The sequence below is a fragment of the Gossypium hirsutum genome, chromosome D06 (genome assembly GCF_007990345.1).
Source record: "Gossypium hirsutum isolate 1008001.06 chromosome D06, Gossypium_hirsutum_v2.1, whole genome shotgun sequence".
Classification (NCBI taxonomy): domain Eukaryota; kingdom Viridiplantae; phylum Streptophyta; class Magnoliopsida; order Malvales; family Malvaceae; genus Gossypium; species Gossypium hirsutum.
Window position 1 is genome coordinate 21,024,109 of NC_053442.1, and position 25,679 is coordinate 21,049,787.

At 34.0% G+C, this 25,679-nt stretch overlaps 2 protein-coding genes and 1 long non-coding RNA gene across 6 annotated transcripts; 2 read left to right on the forward strand and 1 right to left on the reverse strand.

The window, feature by feature from the left end:
* The first annotated feature begins 5,955 nt into the window (after positions 1-5,955).
* LOC121218390 (zinc finger BED domain-containing protein DAYSLEEPER) lies at positions 5,956-8,083 on the forward strand. The gene is made up of 3 exons (XM_041095565.1): positions 5,956-6,625; positions 6,829-7,818; positions 8,010-8,083. The coding sequence occupies exons 1-3, from the start codon at positions 5,956-5,958 to the stop codon at positions 8,081-8,083; spliced, it is 1,734 nt and encodes a 577-aa protein (XP_040951499.1).
* Positions 8,084-16,964: 8,881 nt separating this feature from the next.
* LOC121218513 (uncharacterized) lies at positions 16,965-18,509 on the forward strand. Its single transcript, XR_005914799.1, has 2 exons — positions 16,965-17,481; positions 17,575-18,509. It is a non-coding gene; the product is annotated as an uncharacterized lncRNA (long non-coding RNA).
* A 2,690-nt stretch (positions 18,510-21,199) lies between these two features.
* LOC107901532 (probable glycosyltransferase At5g03795) lies at positions 21,200-25,418 on the reverse strand. 4 transcript variants are annotated; one of them, XM_016827584.2, is made up of 6 exons: positions 25,035-25,418; positions 24,700-24,767; positions 23,524-24,424; positions 23,302-23,432; positions 22,844-23,192; positions 21,200-22,270 (listed from the first exon to the last, which is right to left on the reverse strand). In XM_016827584.2, the coding sequence occupies exons 3-6, from the start codon at positions 24,307-24,309 to the stop codon at positions 21,923-21,925; spliced, it is 1,614 nt and encodes a 537-aa protein (XP_016683073.1). In that variant the 5' UTR covers positions 24,310-24,424; positions 24,700-24,767; positions 25,035-25,418; the 3' UTR covers positions 21,200-21,922. The 4 variants fall into 4 exon arrangements, with proteins under 4 accessions (XP_016683073.1, XP_040951713.1, XP_040951715.1 ...); XM_041095779.1 differs by having other exon boundaries at positions 23,524-24,382; positions 25,035-25,395; XM_041095781.1 differs by lacking the exon at positions 24,700-24,767 and having other exon boundaries at positions 23,524-24,382; positions 25,035-25,396.
* Between the last annotated feature and the right edge of the window lie 261 nt (positions 25,419-25,679).

A 25,679-nucleotide genomic window follows, 5' to 3' on the forward strand; every position in this document is an offset into this window, starting at 1 on the left:
CGACTCCCGAATATATTTTCCTGAAATTTCACGGACCAAAATCATTTTTTAATGGTGAACCGGTCACACCCTAATGAAAGATTGGTGGCGACTCCCACTTTATTTTCCAAAGTCGATCCCCATTTTTTAAAAATAAAAAAAATGGTTTCGACACCTTTGTTTTTGAATCTGTTAAAAATTTTAGAAGTTTCCATTGATGAATCTTGAATGTTTTTTATGATAACTATGTATTTGAAGCTTTGATTGTGGTATTTGGTGATTCTGTGAACTGATTTTTTTATTAGATTTTGATTTAGGGATTAAATTGTGAAAATGTTAAAATTACAAGGTTTGATAGTGAATTTGATCTTTAATAGGGACTGTTTAAGGGCTCGAAATATTTTTCTATAATGTTGACTTGAGAAAAATGGTTAATTTGATAATTTTCGGGTTAAGGGACTAAATTGTAAAAGTTGTAAAAGTTAAGGGTAATTGTGTAAATTTTAAAAATAAAAGGGTATACAATGCAAAGTGATTTGGAAGGTGAAATTTAAGCTAATAATTGAGAGATTTTACATGTTAGATCAAGACCCTGTTGACATATGTGGAAAAGGAAAAATCATGGATTAGTCCCTAAACTTCTGTAACTATTACAATTTAGTCTAGGTAAGTTGTACGGTTTATAATTTAATATCTATGTGAAATGTGTGATGATATAATATTTATAATTGTTTTTATCATTGATGTAAAGTTGTTTGAAAAATATTGATGAATTTCAATACTTGAATCAGATGAACGCGAGATAGAGTACAATCGAATTATGGCGTGTTATGAAGGGATTGGAGTGGAGATTGTTGTAGAGTGATATATATTTCCCTAGTAGATCGAGGTTTAGCATTTGTTGCAAATTCTCATGTTATACTCCTTGTTTTGGCGTGTTTTCTATTGGACTAGCTCTTATGAGCATCTGCTATGTTGTCGGGTGGATTAGCTCTTATGAGCATCTGGCGTGTTATCGGGTGGATTAGCTCTTATGAGCGATTGGCATGTTTTGGTTGGAATATCCATGTACTCATATCTGTAAGTCGTTCATCAAATCGTAAATCTTTGAATCATAACTTGTTTAGTAATTTTGATTGTTACAACATGTATTTGAGCTTTGAATTGAACTATGCAATTCACCCAGAGATTTTGGTTGACAAGGAACACATGTAGTTGAGTTATTATTGAATGATTTATTTTCTTACTTCGGTAAGATTTATCTTTTTGTACGTCAACTTACTAAGCTTCAATGAGCTTATTTGTGTTATTTTCTGATATTGTAGATTCTTTAAAGGTTGGACGGTCGAATTGGCACTCAAGTCACACTATCCTCATGTTTTTGGTAGTTTTTGGAAAGTTCATTTTGGATTATATGGCATGTAATAGGCTAGTTTTTCATTTCCATTATTTTTATATATGAAACTTTAATGTATGATATTAAATGCAAGTAGTTAACCTAATATGATAATGTGAACTAATGAAGATGTTTTAGTGTAAGTTTATTGTTTGTCTTAATGAAATGTTGTGATTGAGGTGCCTATAATTGGCATATTGGTTGAATGTTAATTGTGTGAATTAACATGCTTTGAGTGAACGTTCATTTTGTTGTGGAACTGTATATACTTGTGGTACCAATGAGGGTACATTGGTTAGGCACTTAGGATGGTTGATTTAACATGTTTTGAGCTTGTTTAATGCCATTCTTTTTAAATAGGTATTTTGGCTAGTAAATGGATTACTTAGGGTCCAAGTAAGCTTGAAATGATAAACTTGTCATTTAAGGTTCATTTGGGTCCATATAGCTTGAAACACGGGCGTGTGACTCAGCCGTGTGAGACACATGGCCTGGCAATGCACCTGTGTGTCATCTGATGATTTCTTTAGGGTACAAGTCAGTGAGTTACACGACCTGGCACACGGGCGTGTAGGGCAACTCAGAGAGTTACACGGCCTAACATACGGGCGTGTGACATAGCTTGGCACATGGGCGTCTAACACAGCCTGGCACATGGGCGCATGACACGGTCTTGTGACCCTACTCAGTGAGTTACACGGGTGTAGACACAGGCGTGTGAGGCACACGGCCGTGTGAGCCCTATTTTGAAAATTTTGCATCTTTTTCCTAAACTTTCCAAATTGTTTCAAATTGGTCCCAAATTATTTCTAGGTTGCTTTTAGGGTCTCGAGAGCTCGATTTAGGGACAACATGCATGTGTATGAATGGTTTATTATGTGTTTTTAATATTGAATGATTTAAGATTCAATTTTTTTGATTGTTTAATAATACTTCGTAACCCTAATCCAACGATAGAGACAAGTTAGGGGTGTTACAAGGTAAGTTCATAAATTAGTTAAAATAATTAGTTGTTTATGTGATATAATATCTATCTATATATGTTGTGATTGAGTTCATTTACTTATTAAATGGTAAGAGATGGAATGGGCTAAGTTGTAATGTTAATTAAATTAAAGGTTATGTTTGAAAATGAGAAACTACATGGATGAATTCTTCTAATGAAATAATGTGTATATTAATAAATGATATAGATATGAAACACGGCCCGTATGAACCTCGTGAATGCTTAGGATAAAAATGGCATGTCATTAGGGTTATTTACCGATTCGGGTGTTGGTCTTAGATGCCTTACTGATGGCTAAGGTCCTGCATTTGTTATGAATTCTCCATAGCTTGTGTGAGTAGCATCAAGTAGCCTAACATTCCGACCCACAACTCATGTGAGCAGGCCCATTCCATATCTTGTGTGAGCATTTACAGTTATAGCTCGTGTGATCAATTACAATTACAGCTTGTGTTAGTATTATTCTCGTGTATCCAATGCTATTTCATTATGGTTGATCAAGTGGAAAATGAATATATAAAATGATTATATGAATCGATTATATGGAAAATGAATATATAAAATGGTAATATGAATTAGTTATATGGAAATGATATATGGAATGATTATATAAATCGGTTATATGGATAGATATTTAAAAAGGGACATTTGAAATGAATACTGGGAACGAAAATGTGAAATTTTAAGCAAATATGAGATGATTGAATTGAGCTTTGAATGTATTTACTTATATATGTTTTATGACATGAAGAAGTTACACATTTTTGTATATGTGAATTTACTAATCTTGTGAGACTTATGATGTGTATAGGCAATTAAATGAATGCATGATCTTGATTATGATTATTATTATGAAAGGTTTAGGTTAAGTCATTTACAGTAAGCTAAATTTTACATTCAATACGAACTTATTAATCTTTACGCAAGCTTACCTCATTTTGGTTTTTCTTCCTTGTAGATCATCGATTTTGAGTTGTCGATTGGATTACTTTTGGAGATCACATTATCCAAAAACTTGTTCGGTAATTAATCGTTCCCTTTGGTCTAGTTAAAAGTGGCATGTAAATAAGGTTTTGATATATATGTTATGAGTAATTGGTTATGTTTTGATCCTTTTGGTATATGAAACAATGTAATAATGGTAAGTTTTAATGGTTGTGTTGATGAATGTAATGGTGTAAATCTATTTAGTGTTGTTCATGCTATTTAAGTAAAGAAATGCGCATAAGTTTTGGTTATTTGGTGAACTTAGTTTATGAATGTGAACATGATTTTATGACAATAAATTTAATAGTTGAATAAGTAAGGAATGTTTGATTTGTATGCTTGTGTTGTGCTTTGGTGATGATATGGTCATTTTGCTTTAGGTAACTTGGTGAACTTTGGATGATATTATGTTAGCAATGTGTGCAATGGTGTTATGTGTTTAATTGGGTATTGAATTCATGGAATGGAAAGTGTGAATTCATGGAATGGAAGGTGTGGTTAACTAATGGTTTATGTTTGAACAATCTATGTTTAAACATTTGAATTGTGGTGCTAATGAGAGCATATTGGTTAGGCACTTAGGTTGAATGTTTTTGGTATGTTTAAATGTGTTTTGAATAGGTAAAAATGGTTGGAAATGGTTTGACTTGAGACCGAAGAAATGGTTGTTGAAATGACTTGTTTTTGAAGTTATTTTAAGTGCACATGGCCTAGGACTCGGTCTACCACACCACGGTATGCCACACACGGCCACTTCACACGACTGTGTGTCTTATTGATTTTTTGTACAGGTTTGTCCACACGGTCTTAGAGAGTTACACAACCTGGCGACATGGTCGTGTGACCCTAAGTTACACAGACTCAAATTATTACACGGTTTGGCCACACGGCCATGTCTTTGAGCTACACGGTCTGGGCTCTATTACATGGCTTGGCCACACGACCGTGTGACTCTTGTTTTCATTTTTTTCCATATTTTTCTGCTTTGTTTTAGATTAGAGGTGTTCATGGGCCGGGCGGCCCGGCCCGGCCCGACGATCCGCCCGAAATATGAGAGGGTTTGGGTAAAAATATAGGCCCGAAATATGGGCTTGGGCAAAAAATGAGGCCCATTAAAAAAACGGGCCGGGCCTCGAGCAAAATTTTTTGGGCCCGAGCCCGACCCGGCCCGGCCCGAATATAATATATATTTTTTTAAAAATATATTTAAAATTTGTTTAAACATATTTCTTTTCCCGTCCCCCCACATTTCTTTTCCCGTCCCCCCACTCCCAACTTGTCACTTTTCCCAAACCATTTCCCCTATTTCCCTCTTCCTCAAATCCCTAGCCCTCCATTTTTTTTCTCAACCTTCACCTTCAACTCCGGCAGCAGTCCTCCACCACTAGTCCACCTCCAGTCATTTTTCTTTCCAAAATCACAGGTTAGTTCTCTTTATTTTTTCTTTCTCTGATATTTACTGTAAATATAAGTTTCATCTATTGAAGTTGCTGTAAATATAAGTTTGTTTTATTTTTTCTTTCTCTGATATATTTTTTCTTTCTCTGATATCCAGTACAGTAGTGTATGAATAATGATTTTGTTTTACTTTCCCCCCCCCGGTATCCATAACCTAACCTTAATATTTGTTAAGACTTGGGGTTGAAAGAAGGGGAATGGGTGTAGAATAACCCTTCCAGTTTCAAAACTAAAATAAATATAAAGCTTGTATGAAATGTAAGAGATTTTTGAGACCCAAGATGTTCTACCATGAACCAGAGCCAGTGTAAAGAACAATTGTTTTTATAATCAATGTAAAAGGGATTCCAACAAGCAATCGTGAGCCGATATGACTAGTATGTTAATTTAGAATAGTATAATGTAGGCGATGAAAAACTGAATAAAAATAAAATTACACCAAATCAATGTTTGGCTATCAAATTGCATATTATATCAGAGTTTCTGTATATATTTGGGAGATTTATCACAATGTCGGCACAGAAAAAAGTAAAAATGAATGAAAAGATTAAATTTGGAGCCAACAAAAAACATTTTAATAAAATCATAATATCCCTATATTAAATGTCATACCGCATTATCAAAGAAAATAAAATAAAATCCATCATGATATTTATATATCTCTGCTTGTTCAGGCAACTCAATAATGTCGAATTTTAAATAACAAAAATGCAGATTTTCTAAGGGAAAACAAGAAATGAAATAAGACCAGAAAGATGTCACAACACTTGTAAAAGGACTTATCTATGCCTCTATAACAGGGAAGTCAAACACAACATCCTTCCTAGCAAGCTTCCGGTAAACTGCAAAAAAGGTCTCGAGCTTATACTCGGTGTTGTTTCGTTCCTTGGGGTCCAAAAACACCTGCCCATGATGTGTCAGAAAAAGATTAAAGAAACATTAGCCTTCAATTTAAATTTAAAATAATTACTTACCGTTTTTAATAAAATACTAGAATGAGCGTATATATGCTTGCATGTATAAATTACTTACATGAATATAATTTTAATAATGAATATATATAATATATTCAATAACTGAGTTATAAATAATATTATTTTTGGATTTCAGGACTTGAATTTTTATGACTATGGCTAGTTCAAACACTCATATACTTGTGGACGATGGGTTTAATGAGTATGAAAGTGCTATCAAATGTCAAAAGTCTACCACTTCAAAGGTGTGGGATGAAATGACAAAGCTTGAATGCGAGAACAAAAATGAATTGAAGGCACAATGTAATCACTGTAAGACTATCTTCTCTGCTAAGTCTTCTAGTGGAACCTCTCATTTAAGACGTCATCTAAATAGCTATTTGAAAAAATTTAACAAGGACATCACTCAATACACCATAGGCATTCAACCATCACCAAAAGGTGTTCCATCTATAAAAAACTACAAGTTTGATGCTGATGAGTGTCGTAAAGCTATTTCCACTTTTCTTGTGTGTGGCAAGCATTCATTTAGGATAGTTGAAGAACTGGGATTTAGATACATGATGAGAATTGTTAGTCCTAATTTTAAGAATATAAGTAGATATACAGCTGCTAGGGATGTCCTAATGTATTATGCAAAAGAGAGAGATCATGTTAAAGAAGAGTTGGCTAAAGCACCTGGTTTAATTTGTCTAACTTCTGATAATTGGAATTTGGAGCATACTAATGATGAATATATTTGCGTTACTGCTCATTGGGTTGACAAAGATTGGAAGCTACAAAAGAGAATCATAAGGTTTAGAGCTTTATTTCCTCCGTATGATGGTTTGAACATAGCGGATGAACTTGTTTTATGTTTATCTCAATGGGGCATAGATAATAAAATTTTAGCATCACTTTGGATAATGCTTCTTATAATGATGTTATGGTTTCTTGTCTTAAAAATCGTTTTCGTGCAAACCGAGCTATTTTGTGTGATGGTGCTTTTTTTCAAGTTAGATGTTGTACACATATATTGAATCTTATAGTTAAAGCTGGTTTGGAACTTACTGATGATGTTGTTGGTAAGATTCGAAATGGGATTAGGTACATAAAAAAGTCAGGAATTCGTAGGAAAAGATTTTATGATGTGGCCGACAAAAGTTTTCATTTGAATGTGACCAAAAAGTTGCGTCAAGATGCGTGTGTGAGATGGAATTCTACTTATTTGATGCTTGAATCTTCTCTTTACTATAAAGATGTGCTAGATTATTGGGGCCAACGGGATAAAGATTATCAAATGTTTGCACTTTCTGACGAGGAGTGGAGAAAAGTTACTATTATTTGCAAATTTTTGAAAGTCTTTTATGATGTGACTTGTGTTTTTTCTGGTTCTAATTATCCAACGGCTAATCTTTATTTTAGAAGGGTTTGGAAGGTTTACAAGTTCTTGCTTGATACAGTTAAAGGTCCTTATTCGTTTTTAACTCCAATGGTTAAGCAAATGCAAGAAAATTTTAATAAGTATTGGGCTGAGTATTCATTGATATTGTCATGTGCTGCAATTTTAGATCCTCGTTACAAGTTGAATTATGTGCAGTATTGCTTTAATACAATCTATGATGTTCATGCTTTAGATTTTGTTGAGACCATTCTTAGCAATCTTAGACTCTTGTTTGATGAGTATGTTAAGAAATCCAAATCCACGTCTTCCTCTTTGGCTGGGAGTTCTAATGTTTCAGATAAAAATCCTATTGATTCTGGTTTGGATGAACACAATGATAATAGTGCTGATTTTGGGGGATGTTTTGATGAGAGTGATGATTATAAACGGTATTTAAATGAATCCAGCACTAGGAGTGAGAAGTCACAGTTGGACATTTATTTGGAAGAACCAGAGCTTGAGTTGAATAGTCAAATAGATGTTTTAGATTATTGGAGCAAAAGTTCAGTTCGATACAATGAGCTTTCGTTATTGGCTCGTGATCTTTTGGCAATTCCAATATCGACTGTAGCTTCTGAATCGGCTTTTAGCATGGGTAAGAAAGTTATCACACCTTTGAGGAGTTCACTTAAGCCAAAAACGGTTCAAGCCGTTGTTTGCTTGGATGATTGGATGTGAGCTAAGGGATTTTCAGCAGGTAATTGTTATTCTCATTTTATTGTTCGAATTTTATATTATTTTTTCATCAATTTGATTATCTAATTATTTATTCTTATTTAATGTTAGAAATTGGTTGCAAAAAGGACGATGACGACGATGAGGACGATGAGGATGATGATGTTTCTTCGGTAGCTTTTTAAGATACTTTCTTTCTAAATGTTTAAAATTTAATTTAGCTTACAATTTATATTTTGTTATGAAATTAAATATGTTGATGGATTAATGTATGAATATTATGGTTTGTTGCTTAATTTTCCGAAGTCATTTTGGACTTTGAAGGTATGTGTACTTGTGGGGTTTAACTTATGTTCTTATCTCAAAGATGGTTTGAAGCAAAATTAGAGATTGGGATTTATATAATGACTAGAATTAGTGAATGATAAAGCTCAAATTGATTTAATATGATTTAATATGCTTATAGATGTGCTATCTATATGTATATGTGATTTGAAGGGAAAGTTTTGAGTTCGCTATCTAATTCTCAAAGAGAAAAAAGTTTGTTGAGCAAATATTTGTATGCTTTGCTTCTCCATTCAATTTCTGAACTTTTTTACAGCATAAAAGCAATAACAAAATATTTAATTAATTTAATTATGTTATTATGCATAGATAATATGCTACTTATTGCCCAATGATAATATGTTGCTAGTCCTAATTACTTGTATAATCATTTTTATTTTTATTCTCTTTTTTTAAGAATTGATTGTTACCTAAATGTCACAAATGTGTAATTATATACAATTAAATAACATTTAAATTCAATTAGTTGGTAATTTTTTAAACAACTCTAGTGGACATGAGGTTCATTATTTATTAAGAATCAAAACTTAGAATATAATAGTACATCAATTCTAACATAAAATTTATAGATAACATGAAAGCTATGCATTTTGTTCTTTAAATAAGTAATTTTATTTTAATTTTTTTTCATTATATACAAAAAAAATATAATTTGATATTTGATATAATTTTAATAACAATTAATTTTAATATTAGTTTTAAGCACTTAAAAAAACGGGCCGGGCCCGGGCTTCATATTCTTTCCACGGGCCGGGCTTGGGCAACATATTAAGCCCATATTTCGGGCCGGGCCGAGCCCGGGCCTAGTAAGCGGGCCGAAAATTTTTTGGGGCCCTGCCCATGCACACCTCTATTTCAGATTAGTCTATTTTCATTTCTCAACTAATTTTAGGGTTCCTAATGCTTGGTTTAAGTCTCAGTTTAGAATGTATGCTATGAATGATGATTTTTTATTAATTTATAATGTTTAAATTAATTTTTAAATTGTGTTAATGTATTACCGATCTTGTTAACTATCGTTATATCCCGTAACCTTAATCCAGCAACGAAGATGGGTTAGGGGTGTTAAAATATCCTTCCAATCACCACTTTCAACATAAAAACCTAAGAGGAAAAAGAAACTCGGCAAGTTCACATGAACTTAGTGAGTTCCTAGGAAGAACAATCTCACCATAATTACTATCAGACATTAAGGAAATGGACTCAAGCTGTCAGATTAGTTTTCCATATTTTACGAATAAATTACTCTAGTCTTTAGATCAGTTTGCAGACACTATTGGAATCAAACTCAGCGTATTGGCGAATCACATTGGTTTCTAAACTCGTATGTGACGGCTACTTCGCGAATACACCACTTGCGTGGACTACCATTTATGACTGACATGCTCATTGTTTACATTTTCATGCAACATGCACTACAACATGCACCTTTTTCTCACGTACTCCCTTCCTTGTGCTAGCTTCTGATCCCGGCTCTCGAAGAACCAATTTTTCTTGTATTTTCATATCCGCTCATTAGAGCTATATAACAACATCACCTTTGTATCCTCCTAACTCCCCCCATTGTTTAAACACATAGGTGGTCACCTGCAAGGTCAGGTTTTCACCAATCACGGTTTGCATCAAAGTGTCATACCAGAGGCAAAACATTTTATCCTGCGCCTTCTTTATCATTATACACAACATCCCTCTGTTGCCTCCTTACACCAGTCTAGATACAGAGCTTGTGCACAAAGGAATGAGTACTTATACCATTTATATACCAGGTTTGTTTGACCATAAATAACCATGCATGCTCTGAATCTTTGAATTTCTTCAGACATGAACATTAGAGACAAATGAAAAAGCCACTAACCTAGTTGTACAGTGTTTAGAAGTAAATGAATTAACACAGATACCAGACACAAGGTACAGAGGAACTCACCAAAATACATTACTAAAAACTTTGCCTACTCTACTGGTTTCTTCCCTTTAATATTAGGACCTTCTCCCATTTCTTTAGTTAAAACAATAAAAAAAACTTCATTAAACATAAAAAATGACCAAAAGCTTAAGATATAACAAGAATCTATAAGCATGCAAACAATTTATGAATAGAAGTTTCCTTCCTACCCAACATTCAAAGAAATCCTACCAAACCCTTTTATGTTAGTTTCTATCTATCTAGTAAAGGTTAAAGGAAGGTTAAGAATTTACTAGCAGACTACTAGCACAAAAGTTCTTTTAAGCTTCGCTCGTTAACACCCTCATTAGTAAAGAAGAACTCTCTTGGTTTCTTCGATGATAACAAAGTCTAGTAGAGAAGATGAATTAGAAATCTTCTCTCTACTATCACGTTAGAAATCTTCTCTCTACTATCACGCTATCTTATTTATAGGTAATTTACGTCCAAATCTCAATCAAGATTACCTCTAATTACATCCTATAAGGCTCTCCAAGTGTCCTAGTTACTGACACGTTGCCTCTACAAGGATGTTAGGTGACTTAAACGTATCCTACAAGTCATCGTACTTACTTTAGTAACGACACTAAAAACACGGGTGGTGATCTTATTTGCAGGAAAGTCTGCCTAATAAGGTTCTCGACCTAACTATAATCTTACCATTAGCTAGAACTCGTCATCCCGCGATATAGAATTTTTCATTATTAGTGAAGTTCTACGAAGTACTCCCCCACAAAGTTACTCACCTTATCTGGTCTAACTTTTGTAACTTAGGCGGTCTTCACTAGCATAGTCTCTCGAACCGATTCAGTTCACCAAACCAGGGTGTGACAACTCCCCACTCTAAAAAAATTTCTTCCTCGTAATTTCGTACCTATCAAAATATGCGTATAATGCTCTATCATGGTGCTTTCTCTCTCCCATGTAGCTTCTTCTACCTTATGGTTCCACTAGAAAACCTTAACCAAAGGAATTTTTTATTCCTGAGTGTTTTAATCTCTCGGCCTATAATACATACAGGTTCTTCCTTGTAGGGAAAATTTGGTTCCACCTCCAACATCTCCAATTGAACTACATGATCTAGACCAGAGCAATATCTCCGTAACATTGACACATGACATATGTCGTGAATTTTAGATAGTTCTGGTGGAAGAGCTAAATGATATGTTACTGGCCCAATACACTTCAAGATTCCGTAAGGTCCAATGAACCTTGGGCTAAGTTTCCCCTTTAATATAAAATGAATAAACTTTTTTAGGGCGAAACTTTAAGGAACACTTTGTAGCCAACTTAATAATATATATCTTTCCTCCTTTTATCCATGTATACCTTTTGGCAGTCTTGGGCCAACTTCAATTGATTCTTCATGGCCATTACTTTTTCTTCCATTTCGTGAATTAGATCTGGGCCAACTAGCTTGTTTAAAAAAATCTAGTTTGAAAACAATCTTCTTGCACTGTGGAAAATTGAAAATTTGAAAATCGACCCGGTTTGTGATATTTATAACAATAAACCCAACCGACATACTTATGTTTTTGTCTTAGAGAACGTTTGTTGTTCTTAACTTTCAATCAAATGATCTTCTTTGCTATTCTCGTACCACAAAGTACTTTGAATATGGGCTCGAACCAATTGAATTGAAAAATAGAACTAGAAAAAGTTTTCTCTCTTTTATTTGGTGTGAAAACGAAAATTTTCTCTTTTTTAATAGAAACAAATAGATTTGTTATTCTGAAAAAAATATATCTAATAGTTGAGAATAAATTCTCTCTATTTTCGGTAGAGTAACAATCTCTCAAAGTTACGTAAATAACTCTACCAATGCCATCTATTTATAAGGAAAGAAGGTAGAACCCTTATTGAGTTGTAGTGGTTTATTTCAAATAGAAAACCAACTTCCTACTTAAAGTAGGAAGGGGGTGGATGGCACACCCTAATATTCTTACTAGGGTTGTTGCCCCCTTCATGTCATATGTTTGGGCCTCACTCACATCAGGTCCAATTACGAGTATTTCTTGGGCCTTTTGACCTAGTACTCTGTAACGTAATCCAACCCGATTTAGTTTTTCTATTTCCAAAAATAAACTTTAATATTTTATATTAAACAATTTCTTCATCCCTATTTTACCCCTATTAAAAATTTAACGATTTTACCCTTGATAATTTTTTTTACAATTTTACCCTTATTAAAATTTTTAGAAAATATGTTCAATATTTCATAACTCAACATGTTCACTATGACTGAATGATTTATTTTCATTTTCGGGCTTCAAAATAGCTCAAAAACATCAACTCATTCTTCTGATCATTTTTAAGTAATCCATATAGAATTCCAAATGGATCATGTCAATTTTCATTTTCTGAAACCTACATTCATTTCCAAATGATTTCATTTTTCCATTTCGAAAAAAACCATAATCGTTCCTAAATGTTTTCCATTTCTCTTTTCTTATTCATTCTGTTTATTTCTATTCAAAGTCGCAATTCATTTCTAGTTTCAACGAGTTAACTGAGGGACCGATTGGAAATATATAATTAGGGCTCAAATGATTTATAATTAAGTTTCGACTTTTCGTCTATTAATTATAAACTCATTTAGTCATGAACTCATTCCACTATAGTATTGTGACTAAACTCTTCCTAACGACATATCATCAGGAAAGCAACTACTTAGTGCTCGTCCAATAACCTTGTCATAAGTGCGTTACCCTTATTGGATACACTTGATCTCTTTAGGATAATATCTGCTCTCCCAATATGATCTTATTTTATCTCATGGTAACCATTACATCTTCCTTCATGAAAAGTCAATTACTATTAAATAGTAATCAAGTCGTTCATCAGAAAGACGAACGACCCATGGCCACATTTACTTTTCATCAACCATGTAATGTCAATGATAGGATATCATTTACCCATGTCTCCAGCTATGAATTCTACTATTGTGAATGACGCTATGTACTGCAAAAGTCATACACCCAACACACCAGCTTTCGGTTCTTTATCTATTTGAACTCAGGATTTTACTTACATCAAAGTGTACAAGTCATGCATACATAATCTACCATCCATTCAGTATTTAGGTATGCCACACTATGAACATCACAAGTGAATAAATCCATAAACAGATTCAGGATATATTTTGCTTGGGTCATGTTCGATGTATTGTTAGTCCAGTCAGTCAAATTTATGTCACTATCTTCTAGGAGTCATTCGCTTCGATGTCCAAGACAAAGAATCTCCCCAATTGGACTTGATAGACGGAATATTAGTTGTTCAAATGGTTTGCTCATTTTCGATTAGACTAAGGATATGTTTAGGTTCATCTACTAATACAAGTTGTCTTTCCGTATTACGATCCGACCACGTAATACCGCTTTAGCTTTTACTAGATGGTATTCGATGGTCAAGTCATAATATTTTAACAACTCGATCCATCTTTATTGACATACGTGCAGCTTCTTCTGAGTGAGCAGATATTTTAAGATCTTGTGGTCAAAGAATATACGACATATCTCCCCATAGAGATAATGCCTCCAAATCTTTAGGACTACCATAACTACTAGTTCTAAATCATGAGTTGGGTATTTCCTCTCATGAAGCTTGAGTTGGCATGACACATAAGTAATCACATTTCCTTTCTACATAAGTACACAACCTAAGCCATTCAAGGATGCATCTGTAAACACAACATATTCCACTCCCAATTTTGTTTGACTCAACACTAGAGCTTCATCAACTCATCAAAACTATGTTGACATTCTTCAAACTAGTGGAACTTCTCATCTTTCCTTAGCAACCATGTTAATGGTGTTGCCATTATACAGAACCCTTTCACGAACCTTCAATAATAACCCTTCAATCCAAGGAAACTACTCACCTTGGTAACGTTTTTCGGCGGATTCCAATCAAGTATAGTCTGTATCTTTTCAAGATCTTCCTTAATTCCTTCTATGGAGATAATATGGCCTAAGAAATGGACTTCCTTCAGCCAAAATTTGCACTTGTTGAATTGGGCGTACAACTTATTCTATCGAAGAACACTTAAAACTATCTACAAGTGTTTCTCGTGCTCTGCATTGCTCTTTGAGTAAACCAGAATGTCGCCAATAAAGACTACAACACAACGGTCGAGGTAAGGCTAGAATACTCTGTTCAAATAGGTCCATAAATACTGTTGGCACGTTGGTCAAAGCAAAGAACATCACTAAAAATTTATAGTGACCATAACACATACGAAATGCAGTCTTTGGAATATCATCCCCTTTAATTTTTACCTGATAATATCCAAACTGCAGATCAATATTTGAAAACACCTTAGCTTCACTAAGCTGGTCAAACAAGTCCTCAATTTTGGGCAACGAATACTTGTTCTTTATGATTACCTTATTCAACTGCCTGTAGTCAATACACAACCGAAGGGTTCTATCATTCTTCTTAACAAATAGTATTGGCGCACCCCAAGGTGAAACACTTGGTCTGATAAACCCCTTATCCAACAATTCTTGCAGCTGAGTTTTCAAATCCTTCAACTCTATTGGAGCCAAGGCGCACTTGAGATATGAGTAGTTCTTGGCATCACCTCAATAGAGAATTCCACATCTCTGTTTGGTGGAATCCCCAAAATTCTTCTGGAAAGACATTAGAAAATTCATTCATAATTGGTACATGTCTGAAGTCTTCCCTCACCAACTTAGAATCCAGGATATATGTCAAATCGTACGTTAAGCGATAAAGCTTGTAACCTCGAGATTCACCTATACTCGCACACAGAATAAACAAACCGTACGTTGAGCGATAAAGCTCAGTGTTACTTCTATGATTCAAGTCAATTAAACATCAATAGCATTATATATAGAACACAACTCATTGCTACAACTAGTTCCAACCAAAATAGTTACAAATCATATATCAAATCCGAGATTATGTACATTCACATTTGAATACAATTCCATAATCAATCACTTATACCATTTCAACGTAACATATCATACTTTTGCATCTATTTATCAACAATACATTCAATTTTAATTCAATACCAACCATTATTTCATTTCATTATTCAAATTCAGTATCGAATCCATTGATTCATCATATTTCCATATCAGTCCTCTGAGCTCGTAGAACCAGTTCCCATGGTCTTTCACATGCTATCAATATTTGTATATCGCAAATATGCATTTGTAGTATCATTACTTATTATCAAATTAATATGAGCATTATTTAATCAACTTATGTTTTATATTCCCTATAAACATGACTCGAATAGATGCACAGATTCCAACCAACACACCAATTTGGCACCTAGTGCCTCATTGGAACGTCTGAAGTATATAGATTGAGTCCATCGCTCATCGGTATAATCAAAAGTAAAAGTTGTGCCCAGCACTCATCGAAACGTCTAAAGGAAAATGCACCCAGCGCTCATCGACATATAGTCAAGGTAACCTATACTCAGTCTATCCTATAGCATGCCAACTATATTTGGCTCTACCTGAACAGTTAATAGGGCATCAATAATCCAGTTTTCATTATACAATCCATTTCATATATAAGTTCACATTCAATTTCATAATCTCATTACAATTCAACATCAATACACAAATATCCCATATCATATAGTATGTTTCAATCCATTTTCATGTCTCAACTAAATCAAGCTACTTTCTATTTTATTCAATTTAGTCAATTATTTAGATACTCAATACTAATCATAGCAAATGAATTCGTACAACCATTATTAACTCACATCGATACTCAATCATGCAATTTAAGATGAATATGCAAATAAATAGATTGATCTCAAATAATAAAAGTACAAATTAAAATCTCGAGTCACTCGTCAACGACGCTCGCTTTTCCTTTCCCTCTCAATGGCTTGACGTTGTCTTTAGTTACGTAAAATAATACGACAAATAAACAATATCAATTTTCATCAAATTCACATTTAAATTCAAAGTCAAGCATATTTTGCATTTTATTTAATTTAGTTCCTAACTCGGGATATGTATATCTTTCGATTTATAACTTCGGATCAAAATCTAATTCCATATTCTTTCATTAAGGACCCTATATTTTCAATTTATAATGAAATCTCATGACAGATTTTCAATTTATTCAATTTGACCCGTAATGTAAGAAAGTTAACGACCAAGCTTATTAAGCTTTACAATTTAGTCATTATCATAATCTAAGCTTAATTTCTATAAATTTCAAGCTTATTCGTCAATTTCTCAACAATGACAACTTGCTAAAATTTCAACAATTGAACAAGTTGATACATGGGCCAACTAAATCAAGCTCTCATGATCATAAATCTATAAAAAAAATGACTTAGGGACTTACTTGTAATAGTGGTCGAATGCTTAAGAATTTCAAAGCTTTTCTCTCAGCGATTGGATTTTTAAATTTAGCCCCTAACCTTTAATTAATTACTTTTTCGACTATATTACTTAATCGAACTTTAATATATTTTTATATTAACTCCATAAATATTCTTATTTTATATTTACGAACTCAGTTTACAAAAATGTGATTACGAAATCATATTTTCTGACACCATTGGAATTCGGGTCGTTACAATGAATATGACATCATCCACTCTTGCCTCACTCCATTGTCATCCTTAACAATCCTACCATGTGCATATGCTTTGTGTGAGTTTGTTCTGGTTCTTCATCCATTATGTTTTGTACTAATTTAATTTTATGTTGTAATTTATCTAACATATATGTTTATTTGTATTATGCTTATAAATACTAAATTTCTTTTTTGAAAATGCCAACTTATGCCATAAATGCTTGGAGACAACCAGTTACATCTTCACCATACATTTGCTGCTCAACTAAAGGCCAGAAAACGGTGCCTAGGGAATCACAAAACAGCCTAAAAAATTAAAAACAAATCAAGTCCTAACAAACAAAAATAGTAACTGAAGCAAAGCAAGTAAAAAATAAAAAATGAAACGTCACCAGATCTGAAAATCCCTTCATCTCCAAAAGCCTTCCAACCCTCCCCTGTGCATCAATAAACATAGAGGCCACCAGATCCTTACATCATATCAGGTTGATCACACTGGTAATCAGCCTCTTCATCAAGCCATCGAGTTCCTCGAACTATCAATCACTTCCGAGCTTGGACTCAGCCTTCACAGTTACTCGCTCTCCACAAATCCTCTCCTATCTCTGTCAACGAGCTTTTCCACCTCCCTTGGGACTTCCTCCAACCAGTACATGGGGTAGTCGTTCCTCTTACCTTCCATCGCCATTCCATGCGCTAACACATTCGCCGCTTGGGGTACAAACCTGAACTATGAACTTCTAAAATTGGGTGTTCTTCCCTTAATCTCTATTATCAGATTGCTAATTCTAGATTTGTCCTCTTCTACAGCATTTATACTCTTGATAACAATTAAAGCATCTCCTTCGATGCAAACCTCACGAAAACCCAACTCCTCTATGAAGGTAGCTGCCTGCAAGCACGTTCAAGCCTCTGCCATGGTCGAATCCAAAATATTCTCTTACAGATAGGTACAAGACATCATTACCATTCCTACCTTGTCACGTGCTATAATACCCGAGCTTGAAATTCGTACCTAGTGATTATAAAAAGCATCAAAGATAAACTTTATAACCTCCCCCTCTAATGGCTCCCAAACAGAAACGCTTGGATTATCCAAAGTAATCGACAACTTGCCCAACTGCTCAATTTCTAGGTTATATGCATTTATAAACCCCACTATATCTTGATCTCGTTCCTTAATCCCTTCATGATAAATTTTGTTCCTATTATACCATAAAGCCCAAAAAGAAATGGCTAAAATTATGCATACCACCATATTTCTGTTATAAATTCCACTGCTAACCACTGTTTCCAATTGTGTTCCATGTTGGTTGTTGAGAAAACCACACCTACTCCCTCCAAGACTTGCCTCAAAAAGACATAGTATCGGAACAAATGGGACATTGTCTCTTCCTTCGTCTTACAGACCGGGCAAAGTGTGTTCACAGCAAGGTTACGTGACTTCAGCGTACACAACGTAGGCACAAATTCATTTGCTACCTTCCAGCATTGTATACGAATTTTGCTAGGAATATTTAGGCTCCACAGTCTTTTGTAAAAATTAGATAGATTAATCGATTGTAAATTATGATTACCTCCCATCAAATTGTCCTCCTCTATAATGAGCCATCCGTAACCACTCTTTGCTGTAAATTCCCCTATATTATCTCCCTTCTAAACCACTTGGTCCTTCTGTGCGCTATTCACCAGTGGAATCAATAACATTTTCTCCAATTGTTCATCACCAAATAAATTCTTAATTACCTCTCTCTTCCGGATAAATATTTCCGCATCTATTAGATCTGCAACAGTACTATATCTAATGTCGATTTCTGAACATGTACTCTGCCATTTCCAAGACCTGGCAGCCACACATCATTCCAGATGTTCACAACTGTGCCATTCCCAATCCTCCAACCTAAACCTTCTTCCAGCAACCTACGGGCTCCCCAGATACTTTGCCAGGTATACGAAGAGTAAGATCCCAAGCATGCACTCATAAAATCCCCCCGTGGGAAATACTTCGCCTTTATTACTCGTGCAAACAAACTATTAGGCTGCGTAAGCAATTTCCATCCATGCTTTCCTAACAGGGCTATATTAAATTTATTAAGCTCCTTAAAACCCAACCCTCCTTACGATTTAGGAGTTCACAAAGTGCTCTTGCACCAATGTATACCCTTCGTAGTCTTCATATTACTCCACCAAAACTTAATCATCATATTTTCCAACTCACGACACAAAGAAATAGGCAGCATGAAACATTGCACGAGATAGCTTGCAGAATTGACTTTATGAACACTTCTTTACCCCCCTCCAACGATAAGTTTCGCACACTCTAGCTATTCATCTTCATAATAAACTTCTTTAAATCCACAAAAGCATGTTTTTTTTCTACGACCCACCATCGTTGGCAAACCAAGGTACCTTTTTGGATTATTTGAAATCCACACCCCAAGACTCTTCCTACTTGTTCCCTTACCCCATGTTCCACATTCCCACTGAAATATATGAGAGACTTATCATAATTAACAACCTACCCCGAAACTCCTTCATACTCAAACACCATTGATTTCATAATATTTGCCCTTTCAACTGAAGCATCGCTGGATAAGATGTTGTCATCAGCAAAAAATAAATGAGTAACTGATAAGCTACTCTTGCCCACCCAGGCCCCTTTAATCCTCCTATCCCCTTTAGCCATATTAAGCAACCTAGAAAAGCCTTCAGCATAAAGTATAAACAAATAAGGGCTTAGAGGGTCTCTTTGCCTGAACCCTCGTGTAGGCCGAAACTTATCTCCCTGAAACCCATTAAACACCACTGAATACGACACACTAAAGAAACATCTCATAACAAGCGAAATTCATGCTTCGTAAAATTCTAGAGCACCCATCACACTTTTCAAGAAACCTCATTCAACCCTGTCATAGGCTTTGCTCATATCAAGTTTAAGAGAAAAAGAACTAGTTGAACCCCATTTTCTTATTAAAAGAATGTCGAATTTCGTAAGCCACAATTATATTATCAGTGATTTGCCTTCCTACCACAAACGCCTCTTATGCTTCATCGATACATACACTAAAGACCCCTCAAAATCTATTAACAATCACCTTTGAAATCACTTTGTAAATTACATTACATAAACTAACAGGTCTAAACTAGCTCATATTCTTTAGCGTCACCACTTTTGGAATAAGCACTATGTTTGTACGATTCACTTCCTCTACATCGCAAAATATATTTAGTACATGATTTTCAATCCACTTAACAAATAATGGGTTATTTATTAATACATGCATATTAAATAATTTTTTTTCTTTAAATTATTAAATTAATAATCAAATGAGGCGTTAAATATAAGTCTTAGGTAAATATTATTTTTATAATAGTGAATCTTATAAAAGGAAACCTGTTTTTTGAGTTTATAATCTGCTCCGCTTTGTCACTCATGAAAAGATTTCCTATAAATATACATAGGGGACTTTTGACTTGAAATTACTTTGAACTACTTTGACATTATATTTTATACTGTTTTTCCATTAAAATTAACTTACGGAACACTCAGTGAAAAAATATATAATTACATTATATAAACTAAATGATATTTTAGTTAACATAATAAAGTTGAAATTTATAGTAATTTTAATTTAAATTTCATCATATATATTTTTATTGATTTATGAAAATATAAAAAAAATTCTTATAATAATATAACTTATTTTCTAATGTAAAAAGAATGGTAATTTTCCAACTGTAAAAAAATAATTCTCAACTAAGTAAACAAACGAGGCTTTAGTTAAAAAGGAATGATAATTCCCATTTAAGTAAATAAATGAGGCTTTTATTGAAATGGTGAAATAAAATATTTAAAATTGAATTTTGGGTTTAAATTTTTTTTCCCATTTTGATACATAAATTCCTCTTTTATATATAAAAGATACATAAATTCCTCTTTTATATATAAAAGATATAAATATAAATAACTGGATTGTAAGCCCCTTTGGATTTCATCGCATCTAGGGTTGAGTAAGAAACCAAGAAAATCAATATAATGTTCTTACTACCAAAATGCGATTTAATCCTTTACTAATCAAAATTTATACTATTACTTAATATTAATTTAAATTTATTTCACCGTTTAATATAAATATGGAGTATTTTATATATATATATACATATATCTTAATATAATGTCTTTACCAATCATTTTATACTTTTACTTCATTATCACCGTTACAATTGAATCCAAACACATCTTATCACTAGTTTTAATCTCATCACTATAATAACTAATTTCACCGCCACTTCTATTTTTAATCTCACCAAAGTTAATTAATCACACTGATCATCCAAAGAAAAACGGGCCAAATAGGCACAAATTGGCACTATCCAACAAAACTATTGAGGTTTAACTTGTTAAAAATAAAAATCAATAAAATTTATACTTAAATTTCAACATTAATTTTTTTTTTTACATAAACTACTATTATTAATAAATAAATAAATGAACAGGCCACATCGCCAACTCAAGAACTGGTTGCTAAGCCTACAACCACTTGTGAAAAGAATTTTTATAACTCCAGGTAGGAACAAATTATTACCGACACACCCAAACATCACAAGTAATCACTATAACTCAAACTTGGGACATGAATTTTAAAGTGAACTCCCCTACCCAACAACGGGGTTCCACTAGTCGATGCGACCTTATTCACTCAAATCTATGTACACCTAAAATAATGTGAAAGAAACAATTTTTTGTACTCAAAAAGTACCTCTCTCAAACATTGTGAAAAGGATTTAAATTGATATTAATTGAAAACTTGATGACTCTGTGGGTTTGTAAAAAAGGAACTTACCTTGGCTTTTCCATTTGGAGAACTCTATTGTACCAAACTGAATGGAGAATCATATATATATCATATTTCACTGGTCTAGGATGCCAAAGAAAATGTTGTTGTACCTTTTTAACGCTCAGCTGCATCTGCCTATACCTCTCGTCTGGGATTGACAAGAGGATCTTCTTCAAATTAGGAATATCCTTCTCCAAAACGAAGACTGCTAATGATTCCCAATTCAAAACCTCGAAAAAAGGAGGAACGAAATTGTCAGATATGATAACCGGAACACATTCATAAAATATGGCCTCCACCACGCGTGGACTGTTAACCTCTTAACCTCTAGGACAAATGCAGTACTTGCTCCTCTTCATGTGCTGGGCGTAGTTCAGTTTCCCCTTACCATTATGCATTGTACCAAAGATTTTCATGTCCGGATCTTTGTTTCCCCACTGTTGTAATAGAATTGGCCTTAAATAACCATGCATGCCTCCTGCAAAGAAAGCCAGAATTGATCTCTTCGAAGGAGGTTCACCACCGAGGTCTCGGAGGGGTCTCTGAGGGTTCCGAATGGTGGTCTCAGGAAGAGAGACATCCTTCCCAAAAATATAACCTTCTCTAATGTCGGAATTGCAGAGGGCTCTTATGCAATTGGCCATGTATTCCTTTGTTTCAGATGTTGCCTGAGAAAGTAGAGATTATTAGAAGATAGTATAAGAACAAATTGTTAAACTACCTAACATGTCCTTATACCATGCCTTGAAGAATAAATTAGTCTCTCTATTATACATATCATTTTGAAGCAAAAAGGTAATATTTTATATGGCAGTTAACTTGATCTTTAAAAAAAAAAAAAAGCGCTCAAGTGTAATGTTTTAAAATGATATGAAATTTTTTTTAAAAGAAAAACCATAATTCAACATTTGCTATCCTTTTTCATTATACTATTAAAACGCAACAAATCAGCATTTTTTAACGTTCAACCTTATGGTTATTTGCTCAAAAATTTAAATATGCAAGGAATATATGGATTCTAGATAGTTTAATTATTTGCTCAAAAATTTAAATATGCAAGGAATATATGGATTCTAGATAGTTTAACCTAAGAAAAAAACTGAAAATCGTAGCAAGAACTTACTACTGAAGAAAAAATCAACAGTTTTATCATGCAAATTGCAACAAAGTAAGAGCTCAAGTGGTTTCAAATTCCAGGAAAAAATAGCCAAGTAAAACCCAAGAAAGCATGAAAACCATACCCAGTCATGGCAAGCGACCAGAAAATGATCAGCTCCTTGAGTTCTGTTCCAGTAAGGATATTTTGCTGCAATCGTGTCCGCATAGTTCTTCAAATACTCTACAAGGTTCTGGATACTGTGAGAATCAGGGACATATAATGTCTCTTCCAACATTCTAGAACTAAAAGGTAAGTAAAACAGTTGGGCTTCTCTTGGTTTTTTAGTAACAAAGTTTCTATTAGCTTGCAGTTGTTTCATGAACCATCCTTCAGAGGCATAAATACCCTTGAGAACCGGCTTATGGAATATGGGTTTTTTTCCTTCCTTGTAGATATATACTTTGAGTGTGCTTTCCATCAATTCATAGCTCCTGTAATTTATGATGAAAATTGTTTATATATTATGCACTTGAGTAGAAGTAACTAATTTTGTGCTACCACAAAATAATAGAGTTTTTTAGTGGAGCGAGCAGAATATACCTTTTGAACATAGAAACATTCCGATAAAGAGGTGCATAAAGTTGCTGATCGTTCTCTAAAATAGGTGCTTTCTCAATCTGCGATCTTACATTTAATAGCACTTTGTCTGCTGCTGAAGCCCATCTTGGTGTCTACAAACAAATGGACAGAGGAAAAAGAACATTGAAGTACAGAAACAAATTTATTCCTTGACAAGAATGGAAAATAGATGTTTGAGCATACCGTGGAATGATATGAAACACGACTCCGATAAAGCAAATTGTTCATATCAGCTATAGTAGTCGGTGCCTCCTTTGCAACAGTCTTATTATTGTAACTTTCAGGATAGTCCTCAAATTCCTCTGATGAAGACTTCCTACCAGAATTGTTATCATTATCTAATATGGAATCACTATTCTGATCTTTGTCATTTACTTCATAGGTCCCAAAATCATTAGTTGCTTCATTAACAGCACTAGTTTGGTTCAAGCTATCTAGAGTTGCCATGTTATTTTCCTTGCTTAACTCCAATGATAGACCACCTTCCACCTCTGCTGTAGTCATATTTTTGGAACTTTCAGCATCATACACTGTAGAATTCTTAATTAAATCTACCAATTCCTCACTTAAAGACTCTTTTGGAGATTCACTGCCTTCCTCAAATGTAGAAGATTTATTCAAGTCCACATCGGTTTCTGATATAACATCATCATTAGAATCCATGTCCCTTTCTTCAGAGACCTCATTACCATGAACTGTCTCACTACCAGCATATGTTCCATTACACTCCAAACCAATTGAATGAGTCACGTAACGTATTGTCCCATCTAGCTCAGTCGATGATGGAGCACTGGCTAAGAAACTACTTTGTCCCTCAACAGAGATCTTACCAGAAGGAACTACCGCCGAAAACACATTCTCGCTCAAAAGTTCAAGATACTGGAATGTTATAATCACCGTGATCGCACATATAAGCCATATCAATTTCCTCGCATCTAATTGAAACCAAGATTTAAGTTCATGCCCCATTGAGTAACAACTTGACTACTTGTCAGCTCAGTTCCAATGCTAAATATCATCCCTGCATTCTGTTCCTTAGCCCCTGAATTTAGTCACAATGAAAGTCCTTCACCGATTAATGAACCTAACTCAAGCAAAGAGTAAAATGATTCAAAAAACTAATAATCAGCATACATGAACAATTGTTGAACCTATTTTAGCAGTCAATGAATCAAGTAGGAAAAAAAAGTCAACAAATTAGAGAGTACAAAAACACCGGTTCATATTTTAAACCATTAAATACAGATCTAACGCCGATTCTTTCATTAATCAAAATCCAGAAAATATAGAGAGAAGTGACGGAGCAACAAGAAGTAGAAAAATAAACTAAAATAAGAAAGCGAAAAGAATAATGCTTACGAATTTCGCTCGTCGAACTCTCACTCTTCAGTTAGGTGGAAAAGAATCCAATTAAGAAAACGAAAACTCTACAATTCAAGAAAATAGAGAAGCAAAGAATCAGCATACTTATAATTGTACATCTGTTTTAGCGGTCAACTAATCAACTAGCAAAAAGAAGTCAACGATGTAGAGAGTACAAATCACCGGTTCGTATTTTAAACCATTAAATGCAGATCTAACCCCAATTATTTCACTAATCAAAATGCAAATCCAGAAAATACAGAGAGAAGCGAAGAAACAATCAGGAATACAAAATTCAACTAAAACAAGAAAGTAAAGAAAAAAATGCTTACGAATTTCGCTCGTCGAACTCTTGCTCTTCAGTTTGGTGGAAAAGAAGCTAATGATGAAAGCGAGAAATCTAAAGTTCAGGAAAATAAAGAAGCAAGGAATCTTCTCCAAGAGGCGCGCAGTTGTAAAACTAGAGAGATCAAATTCTTCTTCCTCTTTACTCCGTTTTCTTTTTGCTTTTGCTTTTGATGAACTCTTTTCTTTTTCTTTTTCTTTTTCTTTTTTCTTGAGCAGCCAAACCGTAAGATGTTGAGAATTTGAATGGGAATTTAAAAGCTTCAATGCCCTGCAGCTTCCTTGTTACTGAGAAATTTTTTTTTCTTTTGGCTTTACCAATAAGTTGGAAACAAAGAACCTCTCCTGGTCGGCTTTTATTTTTACTCTGGTAAATGATAAATGTTTTTGGACGAGAAAGGACAGTCGTTTATTATTATATTTCGTTATTACCGCAGCTAACTTTTGACTTCGCTGTGCCTAACCGATTCCTTTAACATACCATGACTATTTGCTAACTTCTTCCATCAATCACCTAGTTACTACATTCTTAATAAAGGAATTAGTCGTTACTATTGACCCATCTAGATTGCCCTAAAAAATTTACAGCGTGTTTGATTCGCTGTAATGGGTATGCGATTACCCATCTATTC

What these genes read in the sequence shown, in the direction of transcription:
- LOC107901532 (XM_016827584.2), bottom strand. Translation starts at nt 24,309, where the DNA reads ATGGGGCATGAACTTAAATCTTGGTTTCAATTAGATGCGAGGAAATTG. An exon ending in GTGTTTCATATCATTCCACG is followed by an intron (nt 23,433 to 23,523) that starts GTATGCTCAAAC and finishes ATTTGTTTGTAG; the next exon opens with ACACCAAGATGGGCTTCAGC. An exon ending in TGGTCGCTTGCCATGACTGG is followed by an intron (nt 22,271 to 22,843) that starts GTATGGTTTTCA and finishes CTACTTTCTCAG; the next exon opens with GCAACATCTGAAACAAAGGA.
- LOC121218390 (XM_041095565.1), top strand. Translation starts at nt 5,956, where the DNA reads ATGGCTAGTTCAAACACTCATATACTTGTGGACGATGGGTTTAATGAG. An exon ending in TTTATTTCCTCCGTATGATG is followed by an intron (nt 6,626 to 6,828) that starts GTTTGAACATAG and finishes TGAATCTTATAG; the next exon opens with TTAAAGCTGGTTTGGAACTT. An exon ending in TGAATCGGCTTTTAGCATGG is followed by an intron (nt 7,819 to 8,009) that starts GTAAGAAAGTTA and finishes ATTTAATGTTAG; the next exon opens with AAATTGGTTGCAAAAAGGAC.